The following is a 26,041-nucleotide window of genomic DNA, read 5'->3' as shown; positions in this document are numbered from 1 at the left end:
TCTTGAATGCGTTCTTTTTTCCATACAACAAAGAAATCATTAACAAACAAGACATTTGAGAACATCATTTCTGGGTTTGGCAAACACAATCAACATTTTATGATATTTAACGGCCCAAACAAGTACTTGATTATGAAAAAAAAGAGTCGATGTGTTTGGTAAATAATCTGCAGCTATCGTCCATATTCGTTACGATATCTTTCTGTAATGCAGAAAGATGTGAGTCTCAGCGTTGGCTGTAATCACAACTATTGTACTTGTGCTTGTGCCACTCCAGTTTTTGACGCCCATTACTTTCCCTGAGGGCAAAACACGAAATCTAAAACTAAACATATCACATGCCAGCCATTGAGCAGGTAGGATTAATGCCAAAATTGACAGTGGACATTTCAACATTGTCAAATAAATTCCCAAACCCTCAATATTTATATCAACATGTTGCTATGAAAACAAATAGACAATGCTTTTCTCACATTGTGTTCTCTGTAGGAGCCTTTTGTTTGTTTTACACTTGGTGAATGTTTGTTCACACCTTTGAACAGTAGGTGGGCATAAATGATGGTGAAGTGTAAATAAGTGAACACGGACAGCTTCAGACGTGTGAATAAGTATTTTTGGTTCTTAGGACGGGTTGAATGGAAAAAGGCTTTTTTTTTTGTTTGTTTGAATGAACCTGCCACTTTCTTTCACCTGAAGAGTGGCCAGTGTCATGGTGGGCCATTTCTGATTAGACAGACAGATGTAGTGTGAATAATACAATTGAAAGTGGAATTGAATGATGTCTCTAATTGTCCGGAACAACTGAAAGACAGTCATTCCGTCTCTCTTGTGAAACCTCCACCAACAAAACTTTCAATGTTTTGGTGTACTTAAACTTTGTTTACATAACAAGAAAATATATATAAAATATAATACAATGATAATAATAATAATAATGATAATAATAAATACTAAAAAATAAAAAATAATCTTGACTATTGCGTCACTGATGATTTCTTATACCATATGCGGTCATCAAAATCCGAGCCTTTCTACAGAAGTGTGCGACATGTTGACATCATGCATATCTTCCACCTGAGCGCGTGGACATGGCCGCTGCATCCTGACAGTATCTATGTATAACATACATAAGTTTATATGTTGACTGATTATTCTGCGCCTCTGGGGAATTCCAAAAAATCCTCACATGACATCAGCCCTCCAGCTCTATTGGTGCGAGGCACGTGTCCAAGAGACTCGTAGTATAACGTCACCACAGCGTCTCATAGCCAATCAAAAAGGAGAACCAAAATCCGTAGTGAAAGTATTTAAACGGCGTTTTCACACATCACACCGGTGCTGCTGGGAGCGACAATCATTCTCCTGCAGGAGCAGCGCAAACTAAACACACTGCAATTCTCTCGTGTCCTTTTTTAAAAGGGAACTGAGAGAGCCAGGTCTGACCATGAGGAACAGACTTTGAAAATAAGCTGGAGCATGATTTGTCTTTGTCAAGCATCGTCAGGAGACAATAGCATTATTCTGCCAATGGAACTGTGGGTTTCGTCCTCGGCGATCGTTTTGAACCTATAAATATAATTCATTCATTGATAACCGTAATCAAAAGCTTCGGAAATAATTGCTCCTTTGACGGGCGCGCGCAGAAAGAGGTGGTGGCGGTGAGCAGCCTTCATAATTATGGAAGAAAATGCTCGTCCAGACCCAGAGCGCCCTGAAGACTCCAGCCGAGGTCAGGAGTCCAACGGGGCCCTGCTGCCTCTCCTCCAGCCACCTGGCAACCAGCAGTCCCACCGGATCACCAACTTTTACATTGACAACATTTTAAGACCGGGTTTCGGCCGAAATAGGAAGGATGGGACCTCGGTCCAGAAGGAAGGCACTCTGGCAGGACCCATACGAAGAGAGGAGCTGAAGGAGAAAAGGGCTTTCAAAACAACTGGCAACCCGCATCAGGATGGAGCGGGAGCCGAGAGCAAGGAGGACAAGCGAGCATCTGACGGACAGCCTTCGGAGTCTGAGGACAGGAGTTCCGCAGCTGAAGGCCGGGGGAGCGGCGGGGACGGCGCGGCCCGCACAGCTAAACCTATGCTGTGGCCAGCCTGGGTTTATTGTACCCGCTACTCAGACCGTCCATCGTCAGGTTGGTGCAAATCACCGTAAAAACATGTTTCTCGCTTCAACGAAAGGGAATGGTTAAGATACGAAACAATAAACGGGCTTTCAACGCTAAGTTCAGAGAGGCCAAAAGACCACTTCATTTCAATTGAATTAAAAAAATCAAACAGAAAAAAACTGCAGTCGCTAATTTGTGAGAAAAAAAAACGTTTGCAAATATATATATATATATATGTATACTTACATACATATATGTTGCTACTTAGCAGACAAATCAATGTAACAAGTGACAAAACAATTATTGCGCCATTATAACAAAAATATATTTTCAATTCACTAATAGTTTAGCATCGTGAGAATGGATCACAACCAATTTTACACACACAAAAACTTACTTTAAAAAGCAAAATGCTAATTATTTTTTGGACGGAATTTTGTTTGGATTTTGGCTCTAAAACCGTAATAAAAGTCAACGAAATATATTCGTGTCATCAAAAAGTGCGAAACGAGTACACCTGACATCGAATACAAGCTGAAAACTAAAGCAAATATGTCAAAAAGTGAACTAAAACCAAGTTTAATGCCATTGTTCCCCAGTCTTCTTTGTTAATATTACATTAGCATATTTATTTTGACAATGGGGGTAGGGTTGGAGTAGGATGAGGGCACAAAGTGAGGGCCACATCCCAAAATATGGATTCGATGTGAAATGCTTAACAACGTCACTTAAAAAGCTTTTTGTGTTAAACACAACAAGTCAACGAGCCTAATAAATAATCTCCACGTTACATTTGCAGTGCAGACAAACACAATGCTGCTTTCTTTGTCGTGATTCAGAGAGATAATAGTAAGCCACAGATTGTTTTAAAAAGCTTGGCTTGTTTTTCTCTTTGTCGAAACTTAACGTAAACATGGGCTGCAGTGAAATTAAATCGATGTATTTATTCGTTCATTATTCATTCGTTCATTCGTTTTTATTGTTGTATGTATTTTTGCAACACACAAAAAAGTTTCTCTTCAGGTCCCGGCCTGGTGTTCATCAGGGCCTGCTCAGAGACGCTGCACTGCTTTATTCTGATTAAAAGGCCACAACTTTTTAGAAAACGGACAAACACAAATACACTTGTCTGCGAAAGTGAACGCAGCCTGAACCTGTGAACGCAAATGTTTTTAGACGACAATTTACGGAGGCGTGTTATGTTTTTGCACTTTCAGAGCGAAGCCTGGACTCATTCTTTGGGTTCTTCTATTTATTTATTTGCGCGTTGACTTCGTTGTGAGATTATTATTTGAATGTTTTAAAGTGGTACAAGGTTTAAAATGGTTCCCATAGTATAACAGAGAGGGAAAGCGGCGCCGAACCACCCGTTCATATCGTAACCTCACCCTCACCCCACCCCCATAATATTTGCACACACACACACACACACACACGCACGCACACACACACACACACCATTCTACTCCATTTCTCCATATTTGTATTTTTTCAAAATAAAATACGAGTGTATATATGTTCATATATATAAATATATATGTTCATATATAAATATATATGTTCATATATATACATATATGTATATATATACATACATATTTATATATATACATATATGTATATATATATACACACACAGATATAGGCTATATATGTGTATATACAAAATATTAGAAATATTTAAATATATGTACATTTTTAACGTATTCACGATAATAAAATAACGATAATAACACGATCATAATGAATTATTAAAGAATTTCCAAAGACATCTTTAACCGCTGGGTGTCATTTTGTCTTCATTCCGATCTATTTGTCTCCCCAGGGCCCAGATGCCGCAAACCGAAGAAGACGCCGACCCCCAGTAAAGAGGACAAGCGGCCCCGCACAGCCTTCACCGCGGAGCAGCTCCATCGCTTAGAAATTGAGTTTCAGAACAACCGGTACCTCACCGAACCGCGGCGGCAGAGTCTGGCCCGGAACCTGGGCCTCAACGAATCCCAAATCAAAATCTGGTTTCAGAACAAAAGGGCCAAAATCAAGAAAGCAGCCGGAAATAAAAACTCCCTCGCGCTGCATCTCATGGCACAAGGGCTTTACAACCACTCAACGGCCAAGGACGAGCAGTCTGACAGTGACTGAAGACGACGCGAGCGCGCAGTGGAAACGCTCGGAAACATGCAGTAAACCACTTTAACACCAGCATTTATTTTTAAAACCCGACCAGAGACTTAAGTTCTGCCTCAAAGTCTGTGTGTGTGCGTGCGTGCGTGTGTGTGTGTGTGTGCGCGCGCGCCTAACACAAAGTGTGTAAGCTTCTGGGATCAAAAATGACTTTTAACCCATACTGTTGCCCAGGCAACGTGTCATGTTTACGATACACTATTCAGTGATGTGGCTCTGACAGTGAGTGCATGAGAGGGTGACAGAGCAGTTCATAACATTAACACACAACTGAGCCTTGACTGTCAATAAAAAAAACAAATATATACACACACACACACACCATTTTAAATGGATATTTTATTACAGTCATACACAAGGAACTCTTTTATTTGGTGAAGGTCCTGGTGACATGAGAAAAGAATAAGACTCCATTTGCAAATGAAATGTACCCTATGGATTTATATTGAATTCCCATATATGAGATATATGTAGTTATGAGGTAAACACTTAGATGAATATGACACAAATGTATAAAACATGCAAACTTAAACCTCTATCTTCATATATCCAGAGCATATCGGTGACACATATGACAAAATCACATGTATGTCATACAGTATATTACATTTCTTTATGGGGGAGATGCATTCAGATCAAATAACCGACGTAAACCTCCTTCTTCTCCGATGAAAAGTCAGTCAACAACGTCCAGTAGTAGGTGAGATGACGAGAGAACATGTCGGCTGATGTCAAGAATATGCAGAAGACGACTCTGTGCCACTCTCTTACGTCCTGGCGTGTGCTCTCATGTGCTCCTGTGTGCTGTCTGCACAGAATGTTGACTGTTGCCCACATTTGCATTCACATAGCTGCCACCACAGCACACTGCGACCCGTGAATCTGACATTGACTTGATATGAACGAACTTTGTGTAATGTTTCACTGTTGAACTGGACTCATAATTGAGTTTGAGTATAATATTAACACATTAAAACTGGAGCCTAAAGCCCTTTTATTAAACGATTCCCATGATTTCCCAAAAGTCAGGCCTTCAACATCCAGCACATCACAGAGCTGCTGCTGCATGTCGCTCAGCGCCTCAGACAAGAGACAATTCATATTCATACAATCATCAGAATCTAAAGCCATGGGCAGTGTTTTCTGTTTGACTGCATCGCGTCTAATTCTCTGATCCAAACCAAATCCTTGTCGTAAGATGCTCTGAATGTGAGCCAGTACATGGTTTTCTTGAATTCAGTTCCAGAACTGAAAAAAACTCCTGCCTTAAAACTGACGTCAGTACGAGCTCAGTATGAACACAGTCACAGAGACAGTGTGTGAGTGTGGCTGCATTCTCATATTAGCAATTTAAAAATGAAGATTACACGTTTAGTTGTATTAGCTTTTCTTACTGAAGTTCTCTTTTGTATCCTACATGTAAATAATTTATATCATAATTGTGTGATGGCAAATAAACAACAGCAATGCAAATATAGCTGCTTTTTTTTTTTTTTTTTTTTAAAAGACTGTTTATTTTATTACAGAAACTGAAAGAAAAGATGGGACTGAAACTTTTGTATTTAGCTGATTTGAAGAGTTTGATATAGAAAATCTGCCTCATCTCTGCCAAGACTATATCATTATGAGTATTAATTATTATTATTATTTATCTTATTTGATTACTCATTAAACACACACGGCACAGGAGAAACAACGTTTGTCCGCCTGTTGATCATGTTGTCGTCATTTTAATGTAACTTTATAGGGTTGTTTGAGTTGGAGGATACGATCGTTAATTGTTCAAATCTACATTTAATTCATTTTTTTAATACAATTGTTTAAGTCCAAAAACACACGTTTGTAATACCATGCAGGTGTACCAAATATGAATTAAAAACAAGTTTCTCTTACAAATGTATTCATTTATTGAAAACTGCTTGGATCTTTGAAACAACAGAAATCAGAATGTCAACAAAGAAACCTTTGACATTTTGACCTTTAAACAACAACAACAACAACAACAACAACAACAACAATAATATGATTGTATGATACAGTGTTACTGTGTTTTCATATTTCACTACAATAAAATGCTAGGTTAACATTTTGATGAAAAATCCACTTGTTAACACATCTTCTTCTTCTTCCAATTAATTTTCCATTTGCCTTTAGAGCTTGATATTGTTGTAAATGTTAACTGTGACATTCTGAGTGAGGTGGAAAAACGGTGAGGAAGAGGAAGCTCAGAGGAGTTGTCTGGGACCCCACATTAGCGGTGGCATAGACTCTGGCTGCAGGAGCCTTATCTGCATTTCTTTTATGAGCGGCCTTGTATGTGGAAGGCCAACAGTTGGACGAGGAAAGCAGAGCTCCTGTGCACAGTCTGTCGCAGTCAAAAGTAGAATGTGGTGTTGGATCACTGTGAAAACAGCAGCGTGTGACATGGACATGCCTCTCTTTCTGAAGATCATTTGAAAACACCAGATGACCTTCACACGGCACCGTGGCTCTCATGTAACGTTTGTGTCGCCTACGTTCAACTCAGGTTTTAACACTCGAGGTGATTCTGTTCAAAAACATCAGAAACACACGCTCATTAGTCACTTCTTTAGCTCTGTGTGTATGAAGCTTCCAATGTGGTCTTCATCTGCTTCAAGGTATGAATTATGGTATGTTTTCATACCTTGGTTGTAATGAGTCACTGTTGCCTTTCTTTCACCTCCAACCATCCCACTGTCTGCTCCCCAATCTGTGTTTCTTTCTTTCTTTCTGGGATTTAGGCACTTACCTCTTTAAATACAATTCTATTTTCTGCCTTCCAGGAGTTCTAAATAGAGCTCCACAAGAGTAAAAGAAAAATGTTGTTACACACATCTCCCGTGCTTGTTGAGACCTGCACAAACTTTGTATAACATTTCCCTCATAAACTCAAGCTCTTCAACAGGCGAAGGCAAAGAGCAGACTGCAGAGAAAAGAAAAGTACATATCACAAAGTGCTGATGTCTCTTGTGTCTGTCAGACAAAGGATGGCCCGGGCAGTCCCCTCTCCCCCCACAGCGTAATGCCATCGTCCTCTAAACTCTTCCTAGTCAAACGTAGAATATAGAATGAACAGGCTGCGATTTTGTGGCGGAAATATAATCATAGGGCTCTAAAAGCAGGCGAAGGTGACGAATGGGGGGATGACATCAGTCCAATTTCACACCCAGACCTTGGATGGCCGAGCCAAGCCTGGGCCTCGCTGTGCTACGCTGATCAAAGCCTGCGGCTGCCGCCCTAACAGGCAAAACAAGGGAGCCTTAACTATGCTAATCTCCAGGACTGATGTATTTTAATCTTATTAAAACACAAGTTAATGCCACTGCTCAGTGACTACACTCTGTGCTAAAGGAGTGTAATGATACACAAACACATAGCACTTTGACTTGAACAGTTATCCTTTAGAACAAGCCTCTGCTGTGTCTTCAACATACTTCTTTCGTCGTTCTCGTCATTGTTGTTTGGTATTAGCAAAGGAAATGTGAAAAGTTTTTCATGGGTCAAACAACACGTACTCCACTCTGCTGCTCATCCATCACAAATGCATTTAAACGGGAAATAAACAGGCTTTTTCAACACTGTAAGATGAACTGCCAAGAAGCAACAACAAAACAAGAAAGACTCACATTTCCTTACCTTTATGCTACGTTAAGCAAAGTATAACAATCGTGTTTCTGTGTCACAGCTGCTAAGTCAGCGTGAACACAAAATCATGATCTGATTTCATTATTTCATTCATAAATAAAATCAAGAGTAGGCTGTCCAAAGCATGAATCCATCAATAGTAGAATAAAAGTCGATTTTCTTTAAATACTTGTACTTATTTATGTGGGATTACTCAGTTTGTATAGAATAGAATAGAATAGAATAGACTTGTCACTGTAAATAAACACAGTCATTCTATAAAGGTGGAATAAAGAGATGAATCACATGAAGTCATATGATTTCTCTGAGTGTGTTTAGAAATTTAAAATTGTGAAAAAATGTGTAAACAGCAGCATCTCTCTCACACACACACACGTGTGCATGTCATTCATAGTGAGGACCCTCATAGACACAATGCTTCCCCTTGTCCTTTACCCTTACCTTAACCATCACAACTAAGTGCCTAACCCTAAACCCTTCTCTATAACATAAACCCAATCTAATCCAAACCCTCCAAAAGCCCTTTAAAGACGTGAAGACCAGCCAAATGTCCTCACGCCACATGGTTTACACAATGTTTGGTCCTCACCAAGCCACTAAAACAAGAAAACACACACACACCTCTTTTTGGGTTGGATACTTACAGAGATGAGCAATGGTTCACTCTCTCACTCACACCTACAATTGACCCAATCGGCATGTTTTTGAACTTAAAAAAAACTTGCTGACCTTTAACCTCTAACCTGTGGACGTGTTTCACACAGAGAGCCGTCGCTCTGGTGGTTTGTAAACTCTGCGAGATGGAAGTGGCTCATCACAGCACGACGAGTGCACTGCTCTGTGCTGCTCTGTGCTGCCACATAACTAAATATACTAAATATGTCCTGATCTCTGTCTTGACACTCGAATTTAGAGCTGAAACAATTAAGCAGTTGAATCGATTATTAATCGATTACTAAATTAATCGACAACTATTTTGATAATCGATTCATCGGTTTGAAGCTTTTTTCATGATTAAAACACAATTTCTGATTGTTAAACTTCTTAAATGTGAATATTTTCTTCATTTCTTTGCTCTGGAGAACAAAGAAATCATTAAAATTGAATCATTTTGGTTTGTGGACAAAACAAGACATTTGAGAACATCATCATTTCCAGGTTTGACAAACACTGATCAACATTTTTTAAGGTTTTCTGAGATTTTATGGACTAAACGAATCATCGAGAAAATAATCGACAGATTCATTGATTATGAAAATAATCGATAGTTGCAGCTCTAGCCCTAACTAAAGTTTAGCAGTTGGAACTTTTGGTCTCGCTGTGACCAGGACTCATTAAAGTGACGTACCACAACAACATCTACACTGGTGACAAGGTTTGGAGAATAGAGAGGTTTCTGACAGGGGCAAAAAGAAAACTAACAACAAGCCAACGTCAGCCGAACGCAACAATGATTCACGGCGACCAAAACCCAAGACGAGAAAATGCCACCAAAGACCTCTCTGTGTGTTGTGTCTCAAAACATTAGCAGGGGACAGCATTTGTGTTGCTAATACAAACAAATGTTATTTGCACAGCAAATGATTGATATTGGTAAAGTATTCTTTGTTATCCAAATGTATTTATTGTTTAAAAAAATGACACTATTATAGTTATAATTGCACATTTCATAAATTCTGGCATCTTGCAAGAAACACAAACTGTGTTATGACACTACACACACACACACACATCTCCCAGCCAGGTCCAGTCTATGAGATGAAGGTAGTTATAGTGATATTTTAGATCAAGACAGAGCTGGTGAACAATGAGCTGAGAAAGTGAGCGAGCGAGGGGACACACTGAAAAACACAGGAGCAAAAATAAAATAAAATAAAATAAAATAGAATAAAATAAAATAAAATAAAATAAAATAAAATAAAATAAAATAAAATAAAATAAAATAAAAAATAATCTATGTTCTCTACTGTATGAATGTGTGTGCACATGCACGTGTGGGATACTCTCTCTGTTCTCTACTGCATGCATGTGTGTGCATGTGCACGTGTGGGATACTCTCTCTGTTCTCTACTGCATGCATGTGTGTGCACGTGCACGTGTGTTCTCTGCATGCATGTGTGTACTCATGCATGTGTCTGTACTCTCTGTTCTCTACTGCATGCATGTGTGTGCATGTGCACATACAGTATGCCTCCACCCACACACTTTAAACACTTTAAACTCACCCTTTGTTTATCACCATCGACCTGTGGCTGAGATTCTTTAAACTCATATTTAAATTCATTTGAGCCTACTTTGCCGCCAAGAGGAGCCAAACATTAGAAAACTACAAATAGATTTGATGTTTTCATCATGGGGAAGATATGTTAATATGATAAAGAACAAATTCCACTAAACCTGCTTTTACCTTTTTTGGCCCCAAATTGTCCCCTTAGACAACATTGGTCATTGTCTGTGTGTGTGTGTGTGTGAACATTAAGTTCATACTCTTCCACTTTAATAAGCAGCTATTATAAAAAATGAAGAGCTATAACTGAAGAGATGACCTGACCGTGCTCTTTCACAGAATTCATCCACATTCCTGCAGCGGAAACCTATTTTAAGACTTTCCCCACCAAGAAAAAATGCTGTAATGTACGTTACATCACTTCTCAGTGTGAGAAATGTCCTGTGTGGCGTGACATAAGATGCGATAGTACACACGTGTTTGTTGTCATTTCCACGCTTTGATACTGGTATGATTCGATCACGGTAGCCACGAACATGACGCATTAAATCAGCGCGGTATCGAGGACCATTATGCTAAAAAAAATGTTTTTTGCGTAAAGCGCGTTACACAAATTCTAGCCAAATGGGCCATTGAATAAACATGAAACATGTGAAATCTTGGTGGTAAATGTCTGTATTCAGGCCACATGGTTAGCACTCGAGGTCGTGAACTGGTCGGAACACGGGTTTGCATGTTCTCCCAGCGTGTGCGAGGGTTCTCTCTGGGTTCTCCCGTTACATGAAGACGTAGTCTTGGGTCTGATGATCAAGTGACAGTGTGTCGTGTAGGAGAACCTATTTCAAACTTCACTTTTATAACCTCAGGAAAAAAAAGTGCACAATAGCCATTCTTAAAACATCTCTTTTTATTCATTAAAAAAAAGATTGTCAATGATTTGTGAAAATCGGATTAAAAATGAGGTTCTTTTATACAATCTCTGTACAAAGTTAGTCCCACCTTCATCCACTGAACCCATACAAACACTATAACTCCTGGTTTTTATGACTGTCGTCTCTGCAGTAGTCTGAAACAAACAAACAGACAGACAAATGCATGACTTTTACATGACTGATGATGACATTTGCTGTTGACATATGCAAATGTCATCAAAGGTTCTGATGAACTGCGAGGGCTCAGATTTACCTGAGACTCGGCTGCATAACTCCTCCTGCACACGCTCTGTGTCCTGACTGAACAGAGAGATGATGTCGTCCTCCAGCTCCTCCACGACGGTTTCACACTGAGACAAAAACATACGAGTGTCACCGGGCCACACAGACGACAGACCATGTGTTATAGTTGCATCACGTTTCAACTGCTCATCGCAAATATGAGAGAAATAAAACTGCCAAACTGACCCAGTATAATATATATACAGTATATACACACTAAAGTTACGTCAGGCCATTCAGGCCCACTCTCTGTGGTACATGTAGTACCAGAGGAAACACATTTACACATGAAACAACATCACAAGAACTAAAGTCTTTATTTAAATGTCAAAGAAAGGATTTACATGTTTTTTGCTGACAAATCCAATAGTTTTGCAAAAATAAAGAACTGATGGAATGGGATGCTTGCAGCACAAAAAAGTGGAGACACAGTTTTCAATAGAGCATGGATACCTGATCAAAACTATTTACTACTATTTACGACAGGACAGTGAACACATCACAGAGGCTGCTCATAAAAGCTGCTGATGTAGAGCTGAAACGATGAATCCATTATTAATCTATTACTAAATTAATCGACAACTATTTTGATAATTGATGAATCGGTTCAAAAGCTTTTTTCATGATTAAAACAAGATTTCTGATTGTTTACGCTTGTTAAATGTGAACATTTTCTTCATTTATTTGCTGTGGAGAACAGAGAAATCATTAAAAGTGAATCATTTTGGTTTGTGGACAAAACAAGACATTTGAGAACATCATCATTTCCAGGTTTGACGCACACCGATCAACATTTTTTAAGGCTTTCTGAGATTTTATGGACTGAATGATTCATCGAGAAAATAATTGACAGATTCATCGATTATGAAAATTACCGATAGTTGCAGCTCAATGCTGATGTTTCTACATGTATGTGTTTCCTCTGTGACTGTGACTGCACACTGACGGCCAGCAAACATTGAAACATTGCAACAGTTAGTATTAGTATTACGAGCTACACTTCCCTGAATGTTATGAAGTTTACTTCAAAGAAATTGTGATGTGACCCTGTGCTAAACTTCCTTCTGTCAAAGTGTGTTTTGAGTTTTTAAAAAATGTGGAAACACTGTCAATCTTTTATCATCATTATTATTATTATTATTTTATGTATTTTAAATACATGTTGAATTGAATTGAAGATGGTTTTTCATTGCATTATTAGAAAATGAAAATGTCTCAGGTTTCCTGGAGGTCTGGATGCATGAACGCTCCCGTGTTTGGCAGCATTTACGTCCAACACAGATCTCTCCAGTCAACACATTAATCGTGGATCTTTCACAAAGACTCAACTCCAGAAATGTGTCAACATGATACGCTCATTCCTCCAAACAACAAAGATAGAATTTGCTAATTTTGCCACTTAGGTTGTTTTCTTATTCATCAGCAGCTCCTCATGACCTCGTATTACTTCAACATTAAAAATACTTCCCATCACAAACAACTCATGGACAGAGTTTTAGTTTGGAAAGTGAGTCCCTTAGAATTGGGAAATCATTGTTGTTAAAGACGATGCTGATCCCATCATCAGGACCAGTCCTAACGTGCCTTTAAAAACCACATCCATCACAAGTGCAGAATATTCAATGACTTCATGATGCTATTTGACACTTACTGCAAATTTGAGACCGTTGGATGTTTCAGGTCCATCGAACTGGAAGTTGTTGAAGTCAGGGAAGTCCCCCGTGTCTCTGTCGCTCCTGGGAGCAAACCTCATGTACTGTTTACGCTGAGTGTTGGGGTCCACGTGGAGGGCGTAATCACTCATGCTGCCGCACACGCCGTCCAGCAGCTCAGTGAGATGAGCCTCAGAACGAGCCAGAGGTACCTGAGACAGAGAGAGGGGGACATGAGTGTCCTGTATTCACTGGTGCTGGTAAAAATACACAGTCCAAACTATAAATACGTAATAGTAATAATAAAAAACCTAGATTAAAATACTGATAATGCACTTCCAAATTTTAGATGCTACTACTCTGACAACCAAACAAGACAAATGATCCGTTTCTGAGGAAAAACAACAGACTTTTGCTCTGTGTGGGTCCACAGGTCCATCACTGCGTTGTTTTTTCCATCATCACGAACAAAACACCCTCCGAATCTGACCTTTAACCTCTATGAACAACCTCATCACCTCTCCACACTGCCCTGTTCTCCTCCTCTCCCCCCAGTGAGGAAGAAACTGTGAGTTGCTTGTGTCTAGACAGGTCAAGACAGGTGCAGCACCCTGCGCCCACCATCTCCGGAAGGATATTGGGTGACAGGGGGTGATCCCCTTCGGATAAGGGAGTGAAGATGGGGCAGTGGCAAGGGGTGAAAGGTGCGTGCTCTTTCCACCCTGTGGACGGGGCTGCAGAAAGTCAAAGGGAAGGGTTAGCGTGTGGAGAATGACGGGGTTAGTGGAGAAGACGGGAGAAACCAGAGGCATCAACAGAAGCCAAGTGCATGGTAAATGACTCCTCTCCTCAGCCCCTGCACGGCCTCTGCTGCTGCTTTAAGCCCATTCACTCTTCTCCACCCTCCAGTGATCAAAGGAGGAAATCTTCCTTGTCTTCTTTGGTCAAAAGGTGACAGGTTGGGGGGGGGTGAGGGGAGGCTTCTTTACTTTCGGGAGGGGGAGACACAGCAGCGGGAGGAAGAGGGGAGGGTTGGGGGGCATCTTGCAGATGAACTGGATTTTGTAACAATGCAGATATATTATTCCGTGACCCCTTTTGTCTCTTCAGCTGTGGTCCCTTCCGGGCCAAGCGTACTGATCACTCACACACACACACACACAGACATACAGACACAACACACACACACACACACACAAACACACACAAACCAACACACACACACACACACACACACACACACAAACACACACACAGACACACACACGCACAAACACACACAGACACACACACACACAAACCAAACACACACACACACACACAGACACACACAAACCAAACACACACACACACACACAGACACAGACACACACACAGACAGACAGACACACAGACACACACACACACACACACACAAACACACACACACAGACACACACACACAAACAACACACACACACACAAACACACACACACACAGACACACAAACACACAGACACACAGACACACACACACACAGACAGACACACACACACACAGACACACACAGACACACACACACACACACACACACACACACAGAGACAGACAGACACACACACACACACACACACACACACACACACACACACACACAAACACACAGACACACACAAACCAAACACACACACAGACACACACACAGACACACACAGACAGACACACACAGACACAGACACACAAACACACACACACAGACACACAAATACACAAACACAAATACACACACACACAGACACACACACACACAGACACACACACACACACAGACACACACACACAGACACACAAATACACACACACACAGACACACACACACACACAGACACACACACTAACACACAAACACACAAACACAAATACACACACACAGACACACACACACACACACACTAACACACAGACACACACACACAAAGACACACACACAGGAAGGAAGGCCTTTTCCATCATCTGTTTTCCAACAAATCCTTGAGTTCCTTTGTTTTTTTTTCTGCTGCTCACTTAACAATTTGTCCATAGTAAAAAATAAATGATGCCAATCACTGATCCTGCACTCTTTAAGCCTCTGACTCTCTGTATCTCTTTAGGTTTGGACTCATTATGCAGGAGTTCCCTTGAGCTTGACAGCACTGTTGTGTGGAGCAGGAAGGAAGTTGGCACAGGGACAGGGGTTGGAGGGTGAGCACCAAGGGATGTAGGTCACCCTAGCCAATAACTGACGTTAGTCTCCTGTCAATCAAAACCTGTTTGTGACGACTTGGACATCAGTGGTGACATTTCATTCACCGCAGTGCAAGTGGAAACGGTGATATGATGATGGGACTGAGTCATTGTTGGCTCTACATAATACAGAATACAATGTAACAGGATAACAGACTTAATTATAACAGCAACCATATTATATATTTATTTCCTTGTATGATCTTTGCAACTAATATCGTTGGTTAATATGCAAATCACATTTGAGGAGCAGGAGCATTATTTTGCAACGCAAACATTTTATTCATTTTTTTATTTTGAACTAATATTTTTTTATTTTATTTTGTGAGATGGTCGACAGAACAACAGCTTTCAGGTGAATATAATGGTGCAGTTTTTAAAACACATATTTCAGAGAAAACACATCACATGTCACATGTTTAAATGTATAAAGATGCATTTAAGAAAAATTGGGAAAAAAACCCCCCAAAAGATGTTGGTCCATCTTAGCAAGTGTGCGTGGGTTATTATCATGCCATGCTACAAAATGCTTTGGAATTAAAGCCCTTCCTTGCCAGTCAGAGCCCAAAGAAAGGGAGCTGTCAGTCACAGCGCTGTTTGAAGAATAAGTTGGGGGGGGCGGGTTGGGGAGGTGTGGATGTGTGACTGGTTAGACCAGAGAATAGGCTTCTCAGGGATGCTATCCTCCTTTCAATTCCCATTGGACAGGGAGCCATTATTGCACCACTGTGGACAAGGGCCTTTCAATCTCATTGTCCTCATGATATGGGCCAGGGAACACACATAAATTAATAAAATGATAAGAACAATTATAATAATAATAATAACAATAATGATAAAAATAATAACAATAATAATAATGATGCTATTGATTATAATAATAACAACAACAACAACAATCGCAAGTTCGACTCCACCCCTGGCTGTACTCAATTCCATTGTAAGTCGCTTTGGATAAAAGCGTCTGCTAAAATGACATGTAATAATAATAACAATAATAATAATACTGATAGTAATAAAGATGATAATAATACTAATAATATGATAGATGATGTTATTTCAAGTGGGTAGTGAAGGTCATTTAAACATTAATAAAAATGATATTATATATGTTGACAACTTCAGCATAGCATCAAAGTTTATGTTATGTTTAAGCCAGACCTCAGTCAACTGTCGTCTGTCCTTCGCCTTAACATACATATTGAAGTGCTGAAGATTATTATTATTATGCTTATAATAATAATCATTATTATAAGCATAATAATGATTATTGCTATGGTTATAACAATAGTAATAATAATTATTATTTTTAATAACTATGTAATTTAACTGTGAATGAACATTGCATTAGTATGACGTAATAACGTCATGTTATACATACAGTCACACACCCAGACTGTAATACCTGAAATCAAATGGATGTTAATTAAATGCTAAATCATAACAAACATCATGTAAAAGGCACTTCACATCATGAAGTACATCTCTTAATTACAGTGTAAGTAATGAGAATGATATAAAGAAACAAAAATCACTTTACAGTTTACACGATGAGCAAGCACGAGGTCTAAGGAAACCTCCCAGAGTCACAGATGTGCATCAAGATAGGGAGAGAGAACAGGTGGGGGAGGGAGGGAGGGAGGGAAGGAGGGAGGGAGGGAATAGAAGTAACTGTTTACTAAATTAAATAACACAATATCAATGAAGCAACTTGATTCAATGAATCTAAATAACACAAGTTCATTGGATTATCTCGATCAATGAAGGTCATGAGGACCTAACACAGGGTCCACATCAGGGGCCACATTACAGCCCACATTAATCTGACCAGTAAAATAGCACAGTAACTACATAGTGGTGGTAATAGTAGAACTAAAAACGGCACAAACTGTTTATTACCTGGTTATTTACAAAGATTATTCTTCAACAGAGAAGGTGCTGTGCGTGTCCGGGGGTAAGACCGTGGAACAGTATGATGTGTACACGCCTGACTCAGTTCAAAAAGAGCTATAAAGACGGGATTTTCATAAAGTACAAAGAGGAAGAAGGAAGCCCATAATCACAGATTATAAGATGTAATAAAAAAAGAGAAAATGGATATAGTATATAAAGAAATGAATGAGTGGATTAAGCAGGAAGCTAAAAAAATAAAATGATGTAAATTATGTTGAGTTGTGGAAATAGGGGATGAAATAAACAAGTTTATACTTCCTCTCTCCCCTTTTTGAACATGTAAATCGATGGATTTTGTGTACCAATGAGGTGGAATGTGCATCTGCATTTGTTTTCTTTTGTCCGTTTTGTTTTTACATGTTCAAAATAAACGAATAAATAAATTAATAAATAGTAACAACAAGGTCTCCAAGTTTCCCTTTTTACAAAACACATTAGGAACAACCTGAACTTTCTGGCGGCATTTAAGTGCAATTTCAACAATGATATTATGCCTAAATTGACCATTTGCAAGGTTCCAAGCGAGCGGAGCTGATACTGTGTGTGATGGTGGCAGACTGCATGAGTGCAACAGGCGACACTACAATCAAACACAACAACGCTGAACTGTAGATCAGTCAGAAAGGACTTAAACATCCTGAAGACATGCATTCATCTCCAACATTTACCAGGGAAATGTCTAAAATCTCAATATTTAACAGAGGAGTCTGCAACGGCACTGCTGAAAACCACGATTGTGAGCAATGTAATGATAACTAACTGTAAAACAAGAGTAGAACTTCTTTTAACAGTTAGTTTCCAATGAACTGGTTATTGTTACATGCATATTGTTAAAAAAATTATTACATTTCTTATACAAATGATGGACATTATACCGCCACCATTATGACACCATGTAGAGAATAAAAAAGGGAATTAATTAATGAATTATTTAATGAATGAGTTATCGTGACATAAAACCAATGATCTTAGGCTAAACTAATTATTAGACTAAACTCGAATCAAATCATGACCTTAAAATCCAAAACGAAATCGAATCGAGGATTTTGGAGAACTGCGACATCCCACTCAAGAGGCAAGTTTGGTGTCAACTAAGCAAAATGTCAGGTCACATCATTTTTAGATTTGTGAAAAAACAAAAAGGGATTTTTTTTTTATATGTACACTTTTGTTGCCGTGCCATGATGAGGACTGTTGGCTTGTGTTTGCAGGACCTATGTGTGACTTTGGTTTATTTTATATGCATTTGAAGCATTAGATTTCCTCATAATAATAATAATAATAATAATAACAACAATATTACACCTAGGCACCAACCACATCCCCACCTTTGCAGCTCTGGCCTTAGCACACTAATTCTTCTCACTCTCATCTCAGATTTAGAAAGTTGAACTATTCCTTTAAAAGAGAAAAGAAAACCTCTGCGGATTAAAACTCTGCGTGTCACATCTGTGGGCCATGATATCATGTCTCACTGTGTCACCGTGCCATTGTGACTCTGCTCATTCTCAATGCATGACTTCCCACTCGTCACTATAAGATGAGCTCACAGCTCCCACAAAGTTCAATGTCTTTGGAGGCCTTAAATGTGTCATTGTTGCCGCAGGCAGGTTTAACTTTTGTGCCCAAACAACAGCCCCATGCCCCCAGGAAGTCCTACTGTGAGCAGGGCAAAGAGCAGAGACTTAAAATCTGCAAATCCTCCTCACTGATGGCATTTAAGCTGTGACATCCCTCCCTCTGCAATTCACAGAGGGTCAAATGTTGCTGAAAAGGAGGAACGGAGAAGGTTTGGCTTCGGCTCTGCTCGCTGATTTGACCAAACAATGCAACAGGTGGAGGTTAGTGTCCGCTAAGAGCACGTATATAAAAAGAGCCTCATCACTCTAAACTGTTTTCTTCTGGGTAGACGACATGTTCAAGATCATACACTGGATGAAAAAGTGATGAGTTTCCATCAGCAAGTTGCACAATATTAGGAAACAAAAAAAGTATTATCATGGCAGCTTTTTGGGAAGTAATTACCAAACGAGAGAGTTGTGTCTTTTATTCATTCAGACAGCGGTGCAGGGAGTCAAAGATGTGCACGTTTTAATATCAAACTATCATCAAATTCATTTAAAAAGATTTAGTTTTAAATGTGTGTTATGTTACATACTATTGCCTGCATCAGTAGTACTGATGTAGCCTCAGATGACTGACACTGGTGCACCATTTCTGTTCAGTAAGACTATTAATAGATTATCAATCAATTGCTGGATTAATCAGCAATTACTATTGATAAAAGTCTTTTGGCTGAAAACCAAAATTGCCTTTTATGGCCATTTTTGGTTTTTGCCGAAAGACTTTTATCACCGAAACAAAACGACTGAAACAGGATGTTGTGATGACGCCAGCACGCGCCAGAGTTTGTCCAAGATCACTGTGAACACCAACAAGACGCGAGTACACGGTGGAACAGCAACTATTAACTGCTGGAAAAGACTTGTGCAGGCAAACCGAGTGTCTGCGTTTTACCAGTCTAAAGTGTGTGTGTGTGTGTGCGCGCGCTGTTTCACTCTATATGAGTTTGTGTTCTCTCTCTCTCGCTCCCTGACTTGTGTGCGTTTGTGCACTCTCTTTCAGTGTCCACTAGTGGTTTTTGTGTGTTGTATTTCTCTCTCTCTCTGTGTGTGTGTGTGTGTCTCTCTCTCTCTCTCTCTCTGTGTGTGTGTCTCTCTCTCCCCTCCCTCTCTCTATGTGTGTATGTGTGTGTGTCTCTCTGTGTGTATGTGTCTCTCTCTCTCTCCCTCCCTCTCTCTCTCTATGTGTGTGTGTGTGTGTGTGTGTGTCTCTCTCTCTCCCCTCGCTCTGTCTGTCTGTCTGTCTCTCTCTCTGTGTGTGTGTGTGTGTCTCTCTCTTTCTGTGTGTGTGTGTGTGTGTGTATCTCTCTCTGTGTTTGTGTGTGTGTCTCTCTCTCTCCCTCCCTCTCTCTCTGTGTCCCTCTCTGTGTGTGTGTCTGTCTGTCTCTCTCTCTGTTTCTCTCTCTCTCTGTGTGTGTCTCTCTCTCTCTCTCACCCTCCCTCTTTCTCTCTATGTGTGTCTCTGTGTGTGTGTGTGTGTGCGCGCGAGCAAGTTAGAGAATAAAAACTTGAGCTGTTTCATGGAACTGAACTGAAAGACAGAGAGATGAGATGATAAGAAAACAATGTTTTGCTGCCTTTCATTTCAGCTTTGTTCACCGGAGCAGGTGTGACCAATCAGACTGACCGATACTAGAGACGTCATGACGACACATGTACAGATGTATAACGTACACACTACGTGTATAACGTGTATAAGTAATAGAAGAAATATATATATATATATATTATCTGTAGTGAACATAGAGACACATCAGCGTTCTTTACCTTTTTATCTTGCATAGTTCCATCAGGGCTGAGTCGAAAGCCGCCCACGTTGATGGTTTTCTTTGGGTCCACTTGACTGACTGAATAGTTCATTTCATCCACAATTGCTTTGCAGGCTGAGAAAGACAGAAACCATAGAGGTGTTAAAGCTACACAAACTTTCATTAGTCACAAAGGAAAAACACACAAAATCCAAAATAATAATACAAAACTGTATAATATACTGTACGCAGCTGTGCGGCTTGTGCGGTGGTTTGTGAAGCATCCAGGTGGCATTGGCAGGTCTTCATGAGCCATGTCTTTGAGTATTTCACACTTGGCAAATAATAATTTCATGCCAAATAACGGCGATTAGCCGCACTTTGCAAAACTCCCTCTCGAGCTGCTCTAAGTGTTAGACAATACTGGCCTGAACACATAAGCACAAGGATCTCTTATATGTTCTCTACAGAGATTTGTGTTTAGTGGGACACGTGTAAGAATTAGACGACAGACCGTCACATATGGAAGACTCCTCTCCACATTACTGCATCAGGGACATAAGGTGGATGCTGCGTACCGAAAATGAAGTGGTTTCCCTGTGTTTGTGTAAGTGAGCTTCCACTTCAAAAGCAAAACACACACACATTGGCTGGTTTATCTTTTTGGGTCGCTGTACAAACATGGTGTTGCAAGATGAAGGTGGCCTTCATAAAGCAAGGCCGTTGCCTGAGGAATAAATAAAAGGGCAAATAAAAATCTAGTTTTGAAATCTTTAATCAATTATACAAACTTACGTTAAGGTAGTATATTATATATCTGACCATAAACCCACATAAATGTTACACATTACCTTCAAATGGATATAAATTAACTGGGACGAAGATACAACACCACAGTTTAAATGTAATCTGAAACCAACAGTGGATTTTATAGTTAGTAGTAGAACTGAATTTAATTCATTTTATGAAGAAACATACTAAAACTACTACCGTTATGGCACTCAAGTCAAATCAAAAACCAGGATATTTATTCTAAAGGAAATCCCACCGTCTCACGCTTCCTCCCACAGTCCAAAAACATGCAATATGTGGATCAGGTAAACTCGACTGTAGAAGCACTAGTAGTGAATAGAACTCTTCAAATTCAAGTTTATGTATATATATATATATATATATATACACATATATAGTATGTATTTGATGACATATGTATAGATTACTGCCCCTTGGATCAGAGTGTGGGTACAATTACAACAGCATTTCAATTAGAGCCAACTTACCAGAACAGTAGAGCACCTTGTCTCTCTTCCCATGACTACTGCTGATGAAGACAGACAGCACCATCACAGTCATCTGAATAATCCATGAAGCCATACTGATAACCTGACAGGCAGACAGACAGACAGACAGACAGCATGGCTAAATGGAGTAAATCAAATTTAGATGTAAATTAGTGTTAATCAGATCTGTTACATTGAGTCAAGACATATAATCAAGACCAGCATTGCCTGTAGGCAACTATTCATCATCATGCATTACTATTAGAGATGTTCCGAGACCATTTTTTCCCTCCCGATACTGATTCCGATACTTGTGCTGTGGATATTGGCCGATACAGAGTACCGATACCGATACCAGTGTGTTATAAAAAAAATATATATTATACTACGCCTGCATGACTGTGATATGATTATCATTGGTGGTAAGGTTTGGCTCAGGTTAAACCCTCTGTAAAACATGAACGTATACAGCAAATGGACACCATTTATTTTTACCAGCGATATGTTATTTAGTTTTTCAGCTTGTACGTTCGTTTTGACTCTGGTCCAAACACCACGGCACTGGCAGAGCTTCATGTTTCCATGACGACTGACTGGGAAACATCATTTTTACATGACTCCAGATTGTTAAAATGAGTCTCTGAAGTAACGCTAAACTTTAAAAACAGAGGCTCACCTCTCTCTAGGTGTCGGGTGATCAGTTCTTCTTCACACCTCTAAAACAGCACAACTCTTTCAAGAGCGGTGAAGAAGAACCGTGTCAGAGCTAACGGAGCTCTAATAAATTACGTGGTATCAGATCGGTGCATGGACTCCAGTACTTAGCGATATTGATGCCCACATTTTAGGCAATATCGGAGGCATTTCCGATACTGGTATTGGAATCGGAACAACTCTAATTACTATTTAAAGACTGATTGTGGTGTATATACACCTGTAAAATTGCTACTAAGTAACTAAAAAAAACTACTGTACTAAGTTCATCCTGGCATTGTCCGTTGCACAAACGTCAAAACCAGGATGAAAAGGGGTTAGCTTTGTCACAGCTCTTTAAAGTAGACCGCGAGTTTGATCAAAGATTTACTGACGCACAAATGGAGCAGGTGTCTGTCACCAAGCAACTAACAGCTTATAATCTAGAGCTGCAACTAACGATTATTTTCATAATCGATTAATCTGTCGATTATTTTCTCGATTAATCGTTTGGTCTGTAAAATATCAGAAAACCTTAAAAAATGTATATATATAAACATATAAACATTTACAGAGCTCATTTCAGCAAACTGACAACAACATTCACGTCATTTATTATTTTTTGATCAATATGAAAATCGTGAAAAAACAACAAGATAAAGACATGGACAAACCCACTTTGGACCCATACTGTCAGTTCAAATATAACATCCTGGCTACATTACATCTGTCTAGTGGAGTTGGTAGGCTTCGTCAGCACTGTGTGAACTCATGAGACAAAACATTTCATTTATGTTGAAGTTATGCATTTCAGTTTAAGGTCATGAATGTTGCATTGGCTGATCAGTCCACTGCTCACTGACTAGCCAGATTGAAGTTCTTATTTCATCTGTGTGCTGTCAATAAAGAACTTTTTGTCATATGTGTGCTGTCAATAAAGTTATTTTGTCATGTGTGCTGTCAATAAAGAACTTTTTTGTCATATATGTGCTGTCAATAAAGATCTTTTGACATCTGTGTGCTGTCAATAAAGTTCTTTTGTCGTGTGTGCTGTCAATAAAGAACTTTTTGTCATATGTATGCTGTCAATAAAGTTCTTTTGTCGTGTGTGCTGTCAATAAAGTTCTAATTTCATCTGTGTGCTGCCAATAAAGTTTCTTTGAGTGTGTTGTCAATAAAGTAACAACATCATCAGAAAGCAGGTTCAACAAACTCGATATGAACAGTATTGAAATTCCACCCTCTGGTCCTTGACCTGTGTTTGACCAGAAAAAAAAAAGCATGATTCTTTTTGTAAGGCACATTCATTTTGACATAATGTCATTACTGTCACTAAAAAGATCTAAAATTAAAATAATAATTTCCATCAGTCAAAACAACAACAGAAACCCTAAATAGTGTACTTACTCCAAAGCTTTGCAACGATTATCGGCTGAGTGAAGTGTTGTCTGGAGAGATTACCGACGCAGTGTATCCACTATAGTGTGCACATACCAGATTATATTCAGAGAGTTCACTGATCAGACTCTTCAAAAATGGCTTCACTGGCCTGTGAGGTAGCACTGGACAAAATGACCCACTGTGTCACATAAAAAGCACGTTATAAAACTGAAGGTGATATACATTAGCAGTCCACGTGGGACTGCGTGATAAGACTGATATACTTTTTTTTATCATTTAATATCAATAATTAATAGCAAGCTTAAAAAGTTATGGCTGAAAAAAATAATGTCTCAATACTGTTAGGCTATATCCCGATATTGAGATGGAAAGCGATACAAAGCTGCACACAAGTTGTTTCTCTGGGCTCATGAAAAGTTTTCTTTTGCACCTGCACCGGTTACCTGTCCCTGCAGATGTGTCCGTGAACGCACCACGGAATCCCCGAATCGACCAAATACCAGACAATATATCGACTCGTGCATACAATTCAACCACTGTCGATGTGACAACATAGCAACACTCATCCAAACTGAGAAGAGTGTGAAGAAGAAGAAGAAGAAGAAGAAGAAGAAGAAGACGGCGGCGACGGTGTTATATAGCGTTCTTATGGTCAAATGTAGACGAACAGCTCTATTATTACTTCTCTTATTTCATCATGTCTTTAAACCCCAGTCTAACGTATAGAGCAGCATTCTGATGTGATAGCTGGGTGAGCGGCTGGCAGAAGTCAGTCTTACCTGTTGTTGTGAACACAGACGGTCTAAGTCTAGATAAGTGTCGGGATGTTGCGCTCATGCTGCACGGGAGCACTTCCTGCTCCTCATTTTCAAAGTTAAATCTCCACTGACCGACACACAATGTTTGAGTACAGACCACAGAGGCTGGGACCACAGTGAGTGCAGGATGTTTCTCCTCTAATGTTTTATCACACTTTCTTTTGATCACATTGATGCTTCAATGACGAAACCACGTTCATTTCTTTCCTCTCAGCTGTTTCTTTGTGGCTTGACCTGTGACAGGAGCTGGCTGAGACAGCCACGTTCATTCAGCATCAGCCAATCACGTCCCAGGCTCCAGAGCACAGGCCAATGAGAGGCCTGTGGGGGCGTGTCCCTCGCCGACGTGCCTGAGCGTGAGAGGCTTAAATGGCTGAACATTACTTTACCGTAATGATGCGAACAATGTGACCAGAGTCTCATTATTTTTGTTGATGTTGTATATTTTCTGTTGAAGTACATCTGCGGGATCCATGGGAACACAGGTTGAGAGAATATATTTTAAAGGTAATTCATTTACTAATTTGAACAGAATTTTCATCACTGTGCAAAACTGATAATTGCTAATTTTTTTGCATTCTTCTGAAAATTTTGTGATTGCAGATTAAACAGAATCAGAATACTTGTCAATCCACAGGAGGCGTTACAGTTGTTCCATAATGGGAGTCTTTTTATTTATCAAACTAGCAACTCCTTTTGCCTTAGAATTAAAGAGGAAAACACTTCGATCCAATCTTTCCTTTGTTTCCTGTGTTCTTGCACAGTGAGGTGGGTGAAAGATACGTCTGTTTTGACTGTTTTTAAGTATGATATTAGCTTTTCTCTGTTCACAGGTCCATGTAGACCATTGACAAGTTCACTAAAGTAAACAAATCTGCAGTTGACTCATCACTCCACCCTGCCTGCCTGTGAATATCAGAGTGTTTTTTCTCTTATCAATTATGTTGTGCTACCCAGTTTTCACCTTAGGGGGGCACCATAGAGCCCTTGAGCAACACACGGGTATGCTAATATCGCATTTTTGCCAGACCAGACCGGACCTCCATACCAAGTTCCAGGAGTTTTAAGCACTTTAACAACCTCAAAAATGACCAGGAAGTCACGGATATAATAATAATCTGAAGGATTTCACTTGTTTCCTCGCACTCGTGCTAGGAGCCGTCCCCGGCCCCTGCCATTACCCTTATTATAATTATGTAATGATAAC

The 26,041-nt window shown here is 39.7% G+C and overlaps 2 protein-coding genes across 2 annotated transcripts; one reads left to right on the top strand and one right to left on the bottom strand.

The window, feature by feature from the left end:
• Positions 1 to 1,347: 1,347 nt before the first annotated feature.
• On the top strand, positions 1,348 to 5,774 carry LOC122776240 (homeobox protein engrailed-1-B-like). Its single transcript, XM_044036682.1, has 2 exons — positions 1,348 to 2,140; positions 3,939 to 5,774. Exons 1-2 carry the CDS (start codon positions 1,678 to 1,680, stop codon positions 4,253 to 4,255), a joined length of 780 nt encoding a protein of 259 aa, XP_043892617.1. The 5' UTR covers positions 1,348 to 1,677; the 3' UTR covers positions 4,256 to 5,774.
• Positions 5,775 to 11,082: 5,308 nt separating this feature from the next.
• On the bottom strand, positions 11,083 to 25,072 carry cnpy1 (canopy FGF signaling regulator 1). Its single transcript, XM_044046589.1, has 6 exons — positions 24,796 to 25,072; positions 21,923 to 22,025; positions 20,662 to 20,777; positions 13,056 to 13,268; positions 11,376 to 11,472; positions 11,083 to 11,256 (listed from the first exon to the last, which is right to left on the bottom strand). Exons 2-6 carry the CDS (start codon positions 22,014 to 22,016, stop codon positions 11,216 to 11,218), a joined length of 561 nt encoding a protein of 186 aa, XP_043902524.1. The 5' UTR covers positions 22,017 to 22,025; positions 24,796 to 25,072; the 3' UTR covers positions 11,083 to 11,215.
• Positions 25,073 to 26,041: the final 969 nt, after the last annotated feature.

The sequence above is a fragment of the Solea senegalensis genome, linkage group LG1, assembly GCF_019176455.1.
Source record: "Solea senegalensis isolate Sse05_10M linkage group LG1, IFAPA_SoseM_1, whole genome shotgun sequence".
Taxonomy (NCBI): domain Eukaryota; kingdom Metazoa; phylum Chordata; class Actinopteri; order Pleuronectiformes; family Soleidae; genus Solea; species Solea senegalensis.
This window is presented reverse-complemented; position numbering and strand designations above follow the sequence as displayed.